This window comes from Uloborus diversus, chromosome 5, assembly GCF_026930045.1.
Source record: "Uloborus diversus isolate 005 chromosome 5, Udiv.v.3.1, whole genome shotgun sequence".
In the NCBI taxonomy this organism is placed as follows: domain Eukaryota; kingdom Metazoa; phylum Arthropoda; class Arachnida; order Araneae; family Uloboridae; genus Uloborus; species Uloborus diversus.
The window spans coordinates 52,644,120-52,661,416 of record NC_072735.1 but is presented as its reverse complement, the minus strand read 5'-3'; the positions used below and the strand labels follow the sequence as shown (position 1 = coordinate 52,661,416).

Sequence of the window (17,297 nt, the reverse complement as noted above, 5' to 3'; positions counted from 1 at the left end):
CTAAAAATAAAGCATCGATTTTTCAAAACTTTTCATGGACAGTTACGTGTCGCTAGAAGCAAACACATAAAATTCAAGCAAATATTTTTCTCTGCTCTTTGAGAAGTACCTATCAAAAATAAACAGACTTGTTGAACTATTATGGTTGGTCCTCAATAATAAGAGTTCTTGTGAAACCGAAGGAGAATCTACTTTGATCACTAATCGATTAATCCTTCATTTACACCTTTCTGTCAAATGTGTGCCATTAAATATACGCCAACCCCTTCCTTTGCATAAATAGAATGGTCTTCCCGAGTGGCGAAAATGGATTTTCAATGTCTAGCTTCTCGGGTATGTTATTTTAAGCTTCAACGTCGCTAAACTATTCCTGCATTTAATTTCAGAGGTCGAAGAACTCGGGTGTTGATTTCACGCTGCCGTGTTTTTAGCGAAACTTTGTGTTAAAAAAATATTAAAAAAAGTTGAAACGCAAACCGAGAAGTACAGTTCAAGTAAATAAGGTATCATGCCAATTTTGACAGGTGTCAAAACTTGACAAGCTTGTATCTCTACAAAAAACTTCGGAGAATGTTTTTATTTTTTATTATTTAAATGTTTGTTAAGCAATTCCATGTCAAACAATTATATCAGTTATTAATATGTTGTTGTTTTGTTCACTAATATTGCTGTAAAATGATCCAAAGAAAAATGTAAAGCATAGGCAGATGTAATTCCTCATAAACACTTTTCATAAGTAGGGGAATGTGGGGCAAAGTGAAATAGTTAAGATGAATGATTTTTTTCAAAATGAACAAATTGGGGGAAATAATTTGAAAATTACAGTAAATGAAGATATATATATATATATATATATATATATATATATATATATATATATATATATATATATATATATATATATATATATATATATATATATAACATCGTATTTTACAATAATTTTTTTTCTTTGAAACATTTTTACCCGACTGCGCGAAAAAAAAAGGTGTTCCTTGTAACACCGAAACACGTGTCTGCTGTAATTGGCATTTTTTGGGCTTCAAAACGTTGGATAACTGAATGTTTTATCATTAATTGATTTTATTGAAATCAATTGCAATCAAAATTGCATTGTTGATTGCTAATTAGTCGAAGTAAGGAATGGTTAAACCACCTTTTCATAAAACTTTTCTTTCCGACTACGCGGCATATTGTCTCTCAATACTACACTGTTTGTAACACGCCATCAATTTTTAAACCGCCAATTTTTTTCGTAATATTACATCCATCAACATATCTGGGCCAAAATACTTCAAATTTTCTAGGTTTTTGGACTGAACCTTTTGTTTTACGACATGAGCTTGAACATTATCTCTCTCTTTTTTTTTTCTTTTCTTTTTGGGGAGTTTATCTTAAGTTCCAATTTGAGAATTGATTCGTATGGTACATTTAAGGATATCATTTAAACCATTTGGTTTTATACAGGTAGTAAAAATATCGCCAGCAAAGGGAATTTAATTTCTGGTCATCTTCATTTATTGCAACAACTGTCTTATTATCGAAATTGAATTTTTTTCAATATCCCTCCTCTAAACGTTGTGGAAAACTTTGAAAAAATCTTGCCCCCGTGTCTTTCCTTGGTTTTTGAAAAGATTCTTTGTTTTGAAAAATTTGCTTGATTCAGTTCAATATTCGACCACTTTGGCCCCTACCTATTTGTGATTTGACGAAAGAGATCTGCTTAAAAATTCAAAGTGTTCTTCGTAATCGCAACTGTTGTATGAGTTAATAAAGAATTCTTTGAAAAAGTAATTCTAATTCCTTTAATTGTAAGCAGAATTTCCCTAACAAACATAGTTCGAATGTATCACAATGTCGAAAAACAATATTCGATTCACTTGCTACTATCAAAGATCAGATAAAGGAAAAGTGAAGTAAACATCTTCCACCATTTCCAAAAATGTCTATCAAGGGTCAACGGAATACTTGAAGAGCTTCGCCCGTCCGAAATTAATTAGAGAGGCCTTGCGATTTTGTTTCTTCGCAGGAAGTCCGTTGATGCCATTTCAATCTACACAGTCGCATCGCATTGTATCACGTCTGCAATCTTTTCTCTGACATTGGCATGAGCATGAACTTCCAGCAAAGTGCGAATGGATTTTCCATGACCAACGCCATTTCCAGTTTCTTCCTTCTTCTTTTTTATGTTGAACAATCAAAATTTATTATTGAACTTGCTTTACCGTGTGCTCTTTCGTTTAATTTTACTATTATTATTATTATTACTTTTTTCAGGCGCTAAATCGTATTTCATCGATTCTTTTTTTATGTGTTCTCCCCTTCCCACTCCTCTTCTTCTTCGTGTCACAGTTAAAGGGTTTGCTGCAAAAAAAAAGGGGTGAAGGGCTCCAAATTTCAATTTTCAAAAGCTCTTCAATAAAGCTTAAACTACCACCTCACATTCTTTTTCTAAAAAAAAATTTCCTTGACTTCTCCTATGTAACCGTACTCAGTAGCACACGGCGAGCTATTAAAATGTAATAAATGAAAAAGTGGATCGGTGTTTCCAGATCTAACGAAGACCTTTAAAAAACTTTGAAAATGGAACTATTTATTTTTTGATGAAGGCGCAAGAAACATTGAGAAATGACAAAAAAAAAAGTCGGACATGATGCATCTAAAGTTGCCTAAAAGGGGGCAGAGCGAAGCGTCCTGCTAAAAATGTCTGAGGGAAACATAAATTTTGTATACGGCTTCAAAAACGAACTGTTCTAAGAAAGGGATTCTACTTACCCCAACCTACCCTATATGCATTTATATCTTCGCAAAAAAAAGAAAGAAAAAATATAAAACTGAAATCCTTTGTTTCACAGTGTGTGTTCAGAAAAATCACAACAACAGTTATCCAACCCAATAGTCAATTTACAATTTTATCTATATTACTCTCATTTCAATGAAGAGAAAGAAAAATATATCTATTTCACAGCCAAACTGAAACGGCAAAACATCGTACAGTGTAACTTGTATGAGCTGACCTCCTGCGGTGCATGACTTTAATGGTCAACTTAACCACAGGTCAACTTATGGAGATTGATAAAAATTATCCAGGTCTAATACAGTACCTGACACAATAGCGGTCAACTTAGACAGGTGGCCAACTTACAAGTGTGATCAACTTTAAAGGTTTTACTGTATTCATCATTTGCTGCAGAGCTTACGATATTGTAATAAGGTCATAATAATAGATTTGACGCATAGCTGCAATTTAATCATTTCACTATGGAATCAACAAACACATGTGAAGTAATCCATTTTATTCTACCCATTCTGAGAATCTTTTTCATAATTAACTAAATTTATGTAGGTTGAAGGACTTATGGGTATAATTAAGATTTTTATTTTATTTTATTTATTTTTTATTTTTATTTATTTATTTATGTATTTATTTATTTGGATTGTTGTTGAACTGTGATGTTGCAATCTTAGTTCATGGAAAAAATAATTCTCACGATGTTAGAACTTAGAAATTACACTTTTATAGCTGTGAAAATTTCCTTAATTTCAATAATGATTTATCTTTTTTTTTTTTTTTTTTGGAATAAATTAGAACACACTGATTTGACTATTTGATTCTTGTAGTTATGGTCACACTTGCTTAATCAGGGGCATACTAAAAATAAGTAAAGGTCATACCAGCTAAATTTAGTTATTTTCAGAAAATACACAAAAAAGTGTTCAACAATATTAAAATACTATTTTTGATATTTTTGAATATATTTTTGTGTTGAAATAACCAAATTTCAACTTATTAATTCGAGCAACATTAAAATGAACCTTGGATAACTGACAAATCGCTTTTAAAAAGTTCTTCTAAGCAACAATAAAAATAAATAAATAAATAAAATAGATAGAACTACTCCACTGCTGCAATTGTTATTCATAGTTTGCCAAATTTAGCTTAGGTTTTATCATCAATTCTAAATGAACATTTTGTGCAAGAATGACCAAAATATCAATTACGGTCTTCAGGGGTGCCCTTCCCCCTAAGAGCAAGGACACACTCCCCTAAATATCGCGAAGAACACCCCACAAAATAAAAAATATCCCCCAAAACAACCCCCCTAAATTTTTAAATGGCGCAGTCCGCGCCGTGCCCTACCCCGCCCACCTAGGTGGGCACCCCTGCGGTCTTACGCACCCATAACTGAAATACTTACTTTAATTCGTCTAGTTATAGGCACATCAACTTAAAAGGCTATTTGTACCTTAATTAATTGAAAAAAATCTACCTTGATGATACAAAAAAAGCTAAGGAATGAGTACGTAACAATATAACTGCGACCTGATAAAAAAAATAGCAATGTCTGGTCCTTAAGAAATGAAACTCTACAAAAACTTAAATGCAAAGAAAATTCATTATGGGTGACATGAGAAGCATTAAAATAATAAATTACACTGAAGAACAAAACTAATGCTTGGAAAAATTTAGAGGTGGGGGGGAGGGGTTCTCGAAAGATGCTATTTTGAAAATTCACTAAAGGTGTTTCTGGAATATCGATTACAAACTTGAATTGACAATATGAGACAAACCTACCTATTACTGGTCGGTGTCCATAACAAGTCGTTTACCTTACGTTCTTTTTTCTTATAATAAAATGAACAAATAATTTTCAGCAGCAAAAGATTATCAACGAAATCAAATGCTACCACTAAAGAAATGACAACTGAAAAATGTCTTTGAATTTTAAACACTCAATGCTGCTGACGATAAATATTAGTTGGTTCCTATAGACGCATCCCTTTTTGTATCCAGAATTAAGAAGGGAGAAAAAAAAAAACCTTTTTTTTTTCTCCCTCCACCAGATGCTAGTTGCGTTTTTGCGGTAGTTTCTGTCTTCATTTACTCAGAATAGCGCGCGCGCTACAGAGTTTTTAAAAAAATATTAACGAAACAAGCAGCAGGTTAATCAAGTGGAAGTCACCCTAAAAGCTTCTCAGAAGTAAAATGTTTGCTTCTCACAACTCGTAATGAAAGCAAAACAGGAAGCTTTAGCTTTCTCTCAAACTGGGTCGAAACATTTTTTTTCAACATTGGCTGTTAAGAATATCTTAGCCAGGGAATCGGTATTTGTGTACCGCATACTATATCATAAAAATCCTGTAACTGCCTGGAAACGTTTGGATCATGTGTGTTAAGTTGTATGTTATAGAAATTTGACACCATGGAAATAAATCCGACAGTAATTTAATTAGTGCCAAGAGGGCCGATCCTATAGCAGGTGTGTTGAGTGTGTACCGCACGCGGGCAGCGAAAGCAATGGACAGTCGCAAAAAGTTGGATTAATCAAACAAAATTCCCCAAGAATTTTTCACTAGTCGAATAAATATGCTAAATTTTATTTATTTATTTATTTTTTTAAATCCAATTTCCCGATAGCAAAGCACAGATAAAGAAAAATAGAATGTTAGTGTGTTGGTTCATTGTCTATTAATATCTACTTTTTACACACATGCTTCATTTGTTTGCAAAATTCGTAACGCAGCCGGTAATCAGCCATGGATATAAGGAAGAGACAATGACGGCAATGGCCCCCTCCTGAAACATTTAGGAGTGCCTTCTAAAAGGAACAGGGCTAAATGGCGTGGTGGTAAGGAGTTAATCTCATACGCCTTTGATCCTGGCTTCTGCCCCGTGGTCAAGTGATCAGACGGTGGATTATCGTGATGCAAAAAATTGTCAACATCCACGCACATAATCAGGAAGCAGAGATCCCTTGGGGCCCCCCTCCCTTATGACTTTGAGCACTTTCGGCAGAATTAATCAAATTCCAATTTTGATATCTTTCTTGTTCTCCCTTTCTGCAATATATGAAATATCAGAAATATTTTTAACTGAAAATAATTTCTGTGCATCAAGTATGCAAACCCTAGTGTACCGGATCTACGAAAATCTTTTGCATGACAAAACATTTGTGTTCACCATACCCTGAAAGTGTTCATTTTCAATTTAACAATAAATAAAATTGTATATGGCTAATCTCCAAATCCTGTAATTCACTAATATTTTCTCATTTTTGCATCTTTTTCCTGTTCTTCCTTCTGCAACATCAGAAATATCACAAAACTTTAAATTGAAAATAATTTCTACGCAACAAGTATATATAAACCCCAGTGTACCGGATCTAAAAAACCCCTTGCATGACAAAACATTTTCGTCCACCCTGCCATGAAAGTGCGTTTTCGGAGGCCCCTTATCAGCCAAGGAGGACACCGCATCCCCCTTCAAGTAGCTTGTTCGCTTGTTGTCATCGACAATGACGTCACAATCCCCACCAGGATCTAGTCCAGGAATCGACACAGACTGACGTCCAGTTCCTGATGCGTAAACAACTCGACACATGTGGCTACGTTCTCCGTCATTTCCGAAACAATACAATGACCGCCTCCTTTCCTCTTGTTTTCCTTTCCTGAATCCATCACTTTCTAACAATCACTCGAATCTGTTTCCCCTTCATCGGATTTTTTATACATAGTTACAGTAGGAAGTACGAGAATTAGAAACTGAAGGGTGTGGTGGTTTGAAGCGCGTCATTGCCTGCTACGTAGGCAGAAAAGGGCCAAGATGAGCACTATTGTAATAATGTTTGTCCGATTTAGTGTGAATGACACAAAGGTTTTTCTTTCATTCAATAATTTTAGCTGATTTCAGGAGAAAACGTATGTGAAATTACGTATAATTGCTGAGCAAAACTGCTTATGTTCAGCTTTAAAAAACATGTTTCTTGTCCATTTGAAATTGCTCCTTTTTTCACAAGATAAACGTTTTAAATTGGTTTTATAGGTACTTTTTTTTTTTTGGTTCTTGGTATGTTTTTCTTTTTCTTTCTTTAATTACACTATATGTTTTTAAAATAACCTGTAGTATCAGTTAAAAAATCAAAATTTCTTTTTCGATCATAATTCAGCAACTTTTATTCATAAATTTCAAAGTTTCTGAATTTGCTCATGGTAAAATTTTATATTTTGATTCACTTCATGTTATAAAATAAAATTATCGTAGGATATTTTAATTCAGCTATTTCTTCAGAAAAACATCAATGAATTGCAATTTGTACATTGGGGTTGTGATAACAATGGTCTGGAGAAATAGCACAAATCCGACATAATGAAAATAATTTCTGTTCATCAAGAACACAAACTCTTTCCTGGATGTCTCCTCGAACATCATAAGGTCAGCCAAAAGATTATAATTTAACGTTTAATATTCTACATTTATTTATTTATTTATTTTTAATCACTTGTGTCAGAACCCTTCTTTTGTATTTCTTTTGGTTTTCTCTTTTGACGTGTACTTATTTTGGTCTGAGCAATTGATATTGCCATTGTATTTCCTTATCTAGGTTTATCACTTTATGAATAATTCTCAAATTAAAGAGGGAAAAAGTTAGATCAGTCTATCTTGCTTGAGGGCAAGAGAATTAATAAATACTTTTCAATGCAGAACAGGGTTTGTAAGTAAGAACCACTTCGCAATTATTAGTGAATACCTAGCCATAGTTATATTCAATCAATCACAATTACAAATGAGACTGTGAGAAGCAAAGGGATGTAAGTGAACTTTTGAAAGTTTCGAGTAAAATGCCTTTTAAGTTCAGAGCTTAGGTGGGCTTTGATTGAATTTTTTTTCTAAATCATGCTGAATAGCAGCATCCGCCAGAGCTACTAGTACCATCTCTTGTCCTAAATCAGAGGATAGGTTCTCCCACCATTTTTACTAATTATCTTTAAATTTTAAATTTTGGCACTGACATTCCTTTGCTTCTCACTGCCTCCAATGTGATTACTATAAATCACAACTTAATAACTTATCAGTAACCTATTTTCTCTATTACAACACAAAAATATTTTGAAGACTTCTTTTTTTTTTCATCCGATCGTTTGCTGCTCGTTTGTCAGATTTGCATTTTCTATGTCTTCTTAGTTGGAATTATTTTGAGAGGAAGATGTTGATTATGTAAAATAATGCCTATCTAATGCAACATATGCAAGTTCTCCAATAAATTATTTATCCCCTGCTAGTTATGCAATAAATTATAATCTCTACACATTTTCACAATGTTAGAATATTATAAGTTCAGCTAGCATTTTCTATTGTAAGGGGGAGAGAGGATTCGGTCATACAGCCAGGCCCGAATCTATAAATTTTGGGCCCTGCAACAAAATCTGTAGGACCCCTCCCCAGGGGCCAACAGTGTATATTTGCAACGTTAATAGGTCTTATTGCTGGTTTTTTTTTTTTTTTTTTTTCAGTTTTTTGGTCTGTTGAGCCCCTTAAGGCTGTGCCCCCCCCCCCTGCACTGCGAGGTCTGCGGGTATGCAGATCCAGGCCTACAGGCCTTACAGGAAAGAGTATACTAAGATTGGAAATATGGTTTAAAACAAAGGGTTTTAGACGTCAACCCTCAATCTCTCCCTTTTTTTGCGATCCATACGAGTACTTATAGTCAGAGTTTGCGGAGTCGGAGTGTGACCGATTTTGGGGCAAAGGAGTCGGAATCTTAGGCTTTAAAACTCTTAACAACTGAAGCCGAAGTCAGTCATCTTCCCAAATTCCTCAACTCTGCCTGCCAGGGCTACAGAGTCAGAATTCCAACTCTGGATTCGACTGTAAAAAGAGTCGGAGTCTTTAGTCGATCATTTTTCCTCATCTACGCAACCGTGCTTATACTTTTGCTGAATTTTCTTAATGTGTCTTTTCTCTTTTGGAGCAGCTTTTGAGTTTTCTTTCATGTCTTTATGTATATATTTCAATATAACAGTATGTTAAACGTACATTTTCTGTGTGAAAAATTTATGTAAATTGGATGATTATGTCCAATTACATGCAATTAATCACACTCAGGACTCATCAAACATTTGTCTTAAAAATATGATTTTACTTTTTCATACTTTCGTTTGAACGAAATTTTAAAACGTTTTTACATATGTATTTTTTCCAAAATCAAGCCAATCCGAAAGCCACGGGAAAAACAACGGGGTTTCACCCAAATCTTGTTTAATAAAATATCCAATTAAGTCGACGAAAGCCGAAAGTACTGCAAAAGAAAAGAAAGGTACTGGAGTTCTGTTTCACTTTTTTCCTTTTATTTATAAAAACATACTACTGAATCTGCAATAATTGGAAGTACCATACTTCATTGTCCTGACAGCAAATGTCTTTTACATAGCAAGAATGTGATCTTGAGAGAGAGGGAGAGAGAGAGAAAGCATTATGAAAGCTAGTAAAATTGATGAAGTTATTTTAGAAAAGAGGAAAATAGATTATTTGAATAGTTGAAATTGTAGAGTGTTTAAATAAAGATGATAAAAACGTTTGAAAAAAATACCAATTTCAGAAAACGTACTTAGATAACAAGTTTTGGAATTCCCTTTTTTTTATCGAATTCATTACTAAGCAAACAGGAGTGAAATAAAATTTCCATTTTTAATTCCAGCCACTACAAAAGAAAACGATCTATCAGGTAAAATAATTGAAAGACGAATGCGGAAGTGAAGATCTGTTTCCGGTGATTTTTTGTTTTCAACAATAACTCAGCATTTCGAAGATTTCTCAGTTTTTTTTCTTTCAGGTAATTAGAATAATAAGGGGTTAATTTACATTTTAATACTTGTTTTCCTGAAAGACTAGTGAGCTTTTGAAAGAGAAATTATTTTGACAAATGTGAAGGTAATTTGATACATTTTACTCATAAATGTACTAGGTAAAAATTGCGATTATTCTTTTTCCCCCTTTCTTTTCCTGCTTTTTTTTTTTTTTTTTTTTTGTCAGGAAATGCTATAAATGCCCGTAAAAAATTATGATAATAATTATAATATTGCATCAGTTGTTACAAAATAGCTGTTTGCAAAACAGTGGCGAAAAAAATATTTCTGTTGTTATAGAAATAGTGCAATTATTTTTGATGCTCAAAACGCAAGTCATTGAACCTTCATTGATAAGTATTGTAAGGCTATATGTATTTTATTTTTAAAAAATATTGGAATTGTTTTTTTAAAAAAAGTCGATAGTTACTAAATTTTGATGACGTGATTTCATAAGCAACTGCAATGCGCTTAAATTTAAATACTGCAAGTACTTATTAGTTAATAATGATTTATTTCAAACTCCACCACAACTGAAAACTCCCTTAGTATGTTCTCATTAATCTAATGCACTGCCAGAAGAAAATGCTTGTCATTTCAATAAAAACTTGTAACAAAGCATCCTCAAATATATTTTATTGCTTTAAAAAATTAAAAAATAAAAGTTGACTAAGGCTTAAGTTGATAAAGGCTTACTTCTAAACCAAATTTTGATCTGCTTATATAATTACAATAACTCTTTTAAAAGAGTTGATTTACGATTTTCACCCCCTCCCTCCTCAACCCCCCCCCCCCCAATCCCGTCCCTCCACATCATATTCACGCAACTATTTCAGGGAGCCCGATATATAAAAATTATTACACGTTTCTTTGGTAATTTCGCTGAATCCATCTAGCAAACTGTCTTTTACAGGGCCAAATCAACCTATAATCGCATGTGAAAAGAAAAAAAGTACTATTGTAGGATGTGTCTGCACGAAAATAAGTTCTATCTGGACTGGTAAAGATTTTTTACCTCTTTTAACAGACCACGTGAATTGGGCTCCGGGTTTCACGAAGATCATTCAAAGGTTCCACGAAACATGCGTTCTTTCTTTCAATAGAATTTTTTCACTTTAAAAAAGTGATTAAAATAGGGTTTGCGTGAAGCTTTCAATCACATATTCTGAATCAGAGACAACATTAAAATGATTAATGGATTAAAAGCCCATTTGTTGTCAAAGTACGAACTGTGATTATTTCAGTGCAAGAATACGATTTTTTTTTTTTTTTTTTTTGGAATGGCAATTGTTATATTAAAGAGATTTTATATAGCTTTGTGATTTATCAAAAATCATTTTCCGTTTCATTACAAAGAAGCCATTTTTGAATGTCGCTTTCTAATGTTACGTTTGAATGTCGCCTACCAAAAACCAGGACTTCCGTGAAAAAGTGAACATTAAATATGGTTAAACGTATCAATAAATAAATAAATAAATGAATAAATAAAAATAAGAAGCGCTGGATTAGACAAACAAAAGTGAAAGTGCGGTAAACGGTTTAAATTTCATTATGTTACTACGATTCAATCGAGTTTTTTACTTTCAGTCCATCCAATGAGATGGATTCTTCTGATCCAGAAAATCTAGGTGAGCCAAAGAATCCATTGATATACTCAAACAAAATTTTCAAATAAGCGTTTAAAGATTACCATAAATACCAAACAGCAAGAGCACATTCTTGTCTCAATCTACACCAACTGCAATTTTCACTTCAATGGAAATCCCTGGAAACTGTTTCTCCTTTCCCCGATAACCTGTCCGAACACATGCCAGAATGTCGCTGTCGACTCTCCTTTTGTCACCTTCATGTTCAATTCCAGTAAATCTGATTGCATCTTTTCTTCACCTTTTGGTTACCTCCTCAAACCTCAATAACTAGAAACCTGAATGCGTAGAGTGTCACAAGTTAGAATCCCACGATGAAATTCGTCTGTTGTATTTGGGTAAAAGTTGAAAATCTGAAATTGGTATGTTTGTTAATTGTTTTGGAAAATATTTTTAGGGTTAAATGTGAAGTTGTGCTTCCGCACAAAAGTTTTAATTCTTACCATTGCAAGTATCCCCCCCCCACCCCCCACCCCGAGATTAAGGACGGAGTATCCTCATCATTGTAGGGTCTTTTTTACAATGAATTTATCATGAGAAACGCCTAAAATAGCACAAAAATAAATTTCAATAATACAAATACGGCCTGCAAATATTCAATATTGCGCGAATTCGTCTTTTATTTATTCAGTATATGGACATCTAAAAGACTGTCTGGATTAAGCGAAATCCGGTTAAGTAGAGTTCGTATAATAAGGTTTTACTGTACTTGATGAGCAAAATATAAAATTATGGAAAAATTCCAAAGTTAGTTTCACAATATTTTTTTTAATGCTTTCGTTTTATTCTTAAGAAGTACAACTTATGTTTTAAAAACTACACGTACGTTGTAAGATTTAAAAACTAATAAGTTATTTTTAACAAATTAAAATTTATTATATCAAACTAGAATATAAAAGTGAATATTAAACTTACATGCAATAATTTAATGCTAATATTTTTATGTAATATTTTAATGAAATAATTTAAGAGACCTAAACAAAAAAGGAAAACCGATCTACAAAAATATTACACGGCTTTTAATAGAAAGAGGTTTCTTCCTTACTTTTTTTTTTTTTTTGCTTTAAATAAGCAGATAATGGCAGCTTATTTATTATTTTAAACTAAAGTATAAGCACAAACTCCATAATCTTTTCAAACCTAATTTCTCAATGTTTTTTACAGTACTATAGAATCGGAATTTTTAACTACTGATTCTAAAGGTAGATTCCAAACTTATTCGACAGAAAGAATGGGGTCGTTTCCAAAATTTTAAAAGTATTTTTTTCTCAAAGAGCATGCTTAAAAAAACATAGGATCTGATCGTTTTTCAAATAATTTGTTTAAGTTTAATATTTTTAAAAAATTACTTTAACCGGTGCGCTTTCACTGTTTACGCTTCTGTCGATGACATCACAAATGATGAAATGCCATTAACAGAGAATAAGATTTAATTCGCATTTTTATTCACGTGTATTGGCAATGATGTGGTTGATAGCAAGCGTAGAGCGCAATATTTAATTCGCTTCTTGATTCTCATAACGTGGAAACGCGATAGAAAGATGCGCCAAAGTGCATCATTTGTGACGTCATAATGACCACGCTTTGTTTGAAAAATCGGACATTTTAAAAAATTATTCAAAAATAACTGCTGGGAAAGTAAAAATATTTTCTGGGTCTTTTTTTTTTTTTTTTTGGCTTATTCTATGTATCAATTTCAGTAACTAAAAGTAGTACTTTTGACGGAAGGAAACAACCCCATTGACCAATTTTGTTTATCCCGCGGTGTTTCTTTTCTTCCACTTATTAAAGTGATATATTTTTCTTAGTAGTACTTTTAAACATAATTATCACTTTGTACCATTATCACGTTTTTATAATTGTAATTAAATCAGACAATTCCTACTGTAGGACAAACCATTAAACAGGTTCAAAGCCGATTCAAAACTCTCATTTAACATGAACATCCTCCTCAACTTTTCGTTTCATTTCATGGCTGATATAATCAGGGGGCACTTTTGTTTAAGGTCACTTTTTGAAAGAACAATACATAAAGTTTACTCAACGGGGAAAATGATCTTGGCTTTCAATACTTTTATTGATTTGTCCTTTGTGTGTGGATAGATTGTTTCCGAACCATTTTTCACTCTAGTGAAGAGACTTGATGAAACCTTCAGACAGCTATTCGATGGTTCTGAAGTTGATTTGAATTTGACATTACGGTGTGCATGCTTAGAACTTACATTTCAAAATCTATGCCCAAAGAACAGTTCGGGGACACAGCAAAACTTTGAATTCTTATTGTTAGCATGACGAGGCAATGTCCTTTTATTAGGGGAAAGTAAAACTAAATTTAGTTTCCTGCAGTAGAAAACTGAATCACACGGGCAGCAATTGCCCAATTATTCCTAGTTTGATTGACATCCCTAACCAACTTTCAAAATTTTCATTTTAAACTATGTCGTGAGATTTTTATCCGAATTTAACGAGAAACCAAGGTTTCCTTATTGTTTTCTTTGTACTGCGTTAGGCTTCACGTTCTTTTATCAAAATCGTACGATTTTTATCGCGTGACGAATTAAGTTCATCAAACTCATTAAAATTAAATTATTCAGAAAATATAATTTCGTCTACCTTATAAAAATGTTACATGTTTTTTTTTTTTGTTTTTTTTTTTTTTTTTTTCTATTTCTCTTTTTAATCACATATAAGCACAAAAGTATTGATTCAACTTTATGCATTGGATATTTTAATACTTTTTATAACTTCTGTATATGTTTATACTTTTTATAATTTCTGTATATTTTTATACTTTGATCATTTCTGTAAATTTTTAGCTTTAAACGCTTACATACGGTACCTATAAATGATTATTCTTAAAACTATATCTATCTACAGAATGTCCACCAAAGACGTTCGTGGAATTTGTGGTTTTCATTTTCATTTTGATTGCTGAAAAAATGATTTTTTTTTTTTTATAAATATTTTGAACAGTATGACGTTTTTGACGATATGTTTAATCAACCAGTACAATTGTGCAAATTTCTTACTGCATAGACAATTTATGTTTTGATGATTGGATTGGATATATTAAGGAATACGTTTTAAATTGTACCTATTTATTAGTGTTCATTTCGTATGATATGAAGTGCAAAGAAAGAAAAATTTATTTATTAAATTTAGTAATAAATTTCTGAAATTTATTACGGAATTATAACTTTTGGAAACATTCTGTAATAAGACAGGTAGTATAGAAATTCAAAAAAAAAAAAAAATTAAAAAGAGTTAAAAAATTATTTTTAAAAAGTAAATTTCCAGTTCTTGTACCATAATCATAAAATTATCTTTTCCGTACTTTGAACCTACTCACCTAACTCTTTTTGTATTGTTCGTTATTTTTCTGTCACTTAGTGATCTAAATAGAATGTGATCACTGTCTGCACTTCTTAAAAAATATAATTATGTAAAAAAAGCATATTACTATTATCTATTAGCATCATATTAATAAAAAATTTTACAGCAAAACATTTGACAGTAATAGAATAAATCTGAATAAAATATGCTTCGGTAATTTTTGGCTATCGTTGCTTTATGTTTCACTTTATTCAAACGGTCAACTGTAGAACTTTCTTCTGAAACGTTACAACGAACTTGAATGTTAGTATATTCTTCCTCATTATTAATTCATTTTGAAAATTTCTAAGACCAAAAGTTGATGTTGAATTTTTATATAAAAAGAAGCTTAGCTAAATATTTGTTATTAAAGTTTGAACACAATTAAAAATACTGGATTTAATTTTGGGATAAATGTTTGTTGTTATTCAGCTCCACAAGCCTTTTAGCACCTCCTGCATTTGTACACTTAAGTGCTGGGAAAAGTGCTTGAATGAAAAAGGTTCCTATTAAAAAGTTCATTAAGTGTTGAAATTTACTGATACTTTCTGCCGAACAGTTTAAGAGCATGAAATCGATATCGTTTAGTTTTTATATTAGCTGATTGTTTTACCATTTTATTAAAAATTATTTGGCGCTTTTTTTTTTTTTTTTTTTTTGAGCAATCACATTGCTTATTGTTCTCACTTGACTGTTTTTGGCGTCCTATGATTTTATTTCCCCCCCCCCGCCTCTCTCTACAGCACCGCCGTCGACCGGCCCCTCGCGATGCTGCTCCTCTAGCGAAAACCGTCTCCAGGTTGCGTCCATATCCTACACACTCACGCATACATACACACACCTATACACACACACTTATGCCTGCACACATACATACACACACACTTATGCCTGCACACAAACACACACACGCATACCCACCCCCCATAAGCACAGACGCCTACACACACACTCGTGATTGCGAAAAACATAATTTGAATTCAAAATGTCAAAATTCAACTTTTTTTTCTTTTTTTGCTTTTGCTTTTTTTTTTTTTCTTTTACATTGCTCTACTTCATAAGAGATACATTTATACACTTAAGTACTGGGAAAAGTGCTTGAATAAAAAAAGTTCCTAATAAAAAGTTTAAAGTGTTGTAATTTACTGATATTTTGTGCTGAACAGTTTTAGAGCATGAAATTGATGTCGTTTAATTTTATATTAGCTAATTGTTTTACCATTTTGTTCAAAATTATTTGACTTATTTTTGTTTTTGATTTTAAAATGTTAATTTTTTTTTTTTTCAATTGCATTTGCTCTTCTTTATAAGAGATACATTTTCTTTTTAGGAATCAATTTCAAATGTTTAAAAAAAATTATTTGAAATAATTTGCAGGCAAAACCTAGTGAGAGAGAGATTTATCTAAAATTAGAAAATCAACATTGGCATTTAGGAAAGTAGGCTCACTCAGTTCTAAATGGAACTTTTTGATGCTATTACACAAAATGAAACCTTTCAAAGCATTGACATTTTAATAGTTCTATTTATTTCTGCAATCGCAGAGAATAGAATCAAGTTATGTGGATGTAGACATCATTACATAAATAATTTCATCCAATATTTCAAAAATTTTCTGGTGCATGATTCTCTTTACCGAAACTACTTGTTTGACATGATAAATGTCACTTCTCCGTGCTTCCCTGAAACCCCCCTGTCGCTCTGTGACGTACTTAAAAAGATGGGTACCTGAAAGCTATCTTTCAGTGTGCTTCACGCTGAAGCATCGGCGGATCCCTGTCGCGAAGCTCCGCCTCCCGTCTGACGTCACGTATGCGCAGCCGTTGCCAGATCAACAATGAGTTTAGAAAACCTTTTTAACAGTCCGTAACTTCGGTCGACTTTTCAGTTTGGGTATAGCAGAAATCTAAAGCGAAGCTTCTTCAGGAGCAGCGGCATAAGTTTAAAATTAAGATTATTGGTTTTTTTGTGAACTTCAAAAATCATCCTGGAGTCAACGCTAAAGAGATCGTCACTTGTTAGTGACATCATGCTGCAGTTTTTTATTGTGGTGAGTCAATTATTGATATTGAATTATTGGTTTTAAAATGCAAAGATTAACTTCATTATTAATACTTTAGGACTAGAATAATTGTACGAACTGTCTTGAGTTCTAATTGCATAAAAGAGCTTTACTTTGATTTATCAACGTCCTTAATTCACGTAAAGAAGACAAGAAAATCACATTTCATCATTAAACTTTTTGTAATTAACTTCACAACAAGAGTGATCAAGTTTGAACCTCACTTTTTAAGTATTATACTGTGCAAAAAGAAATTATCATGTCTTTCAATTTTATCGAATGCAAAAAAAAAAAAAAAAATCCTTATTTAAGTGCACTTTTATGCTGCATGGAACATACATACGGTTAAAACGCAAAAATAAAACGAACTTCATTATTTATACTTTGGAAATGAAACAATTATATGATAACAATTGTATTCTAATTGCATAAAACAGCTTCATTTTAATTTATCTACATTATTTAACTCATGTTCAGAAGGGAAAAAAATCCCATTTCATCATTAAAATGTGTTATAATTAACTTCACAAAAAGAGTAAAAAAAGTTTGAAATTGATTTTTAAAATTTTATGAAGTGCCAAAAGAAATTATCA

The 17,297-nt window shown here is 32.3% G+C and overlaps 1 protein-coding gene across 1 annotated transcript in view; it reads left to right on the top strand.

Annotated features, from left to right (window-relative positions):
• Positions 1 to 16,547: 16,547 nt before the first annotated feature.
• Positions 16,548 to 17,297, top strand: part of LOC129222273 (regulator of G-protein signaling 2-like) — a 39,063-nt gene continuing 38,313 nt past the window's right edge. Inside the window, exon 1 of the mRNA XM_054856753.1 lies at positions 16,548 to 16,692. Coding sequence (XP_054712728.1) covers positions 16,672 to 16,692 — 21 coding nt within the window. The 5' untranslated portion in view covers positions 16,548 to 16,671. The remainder of the gene's footprint in view (positions 16,693 to 17,297) is intronic.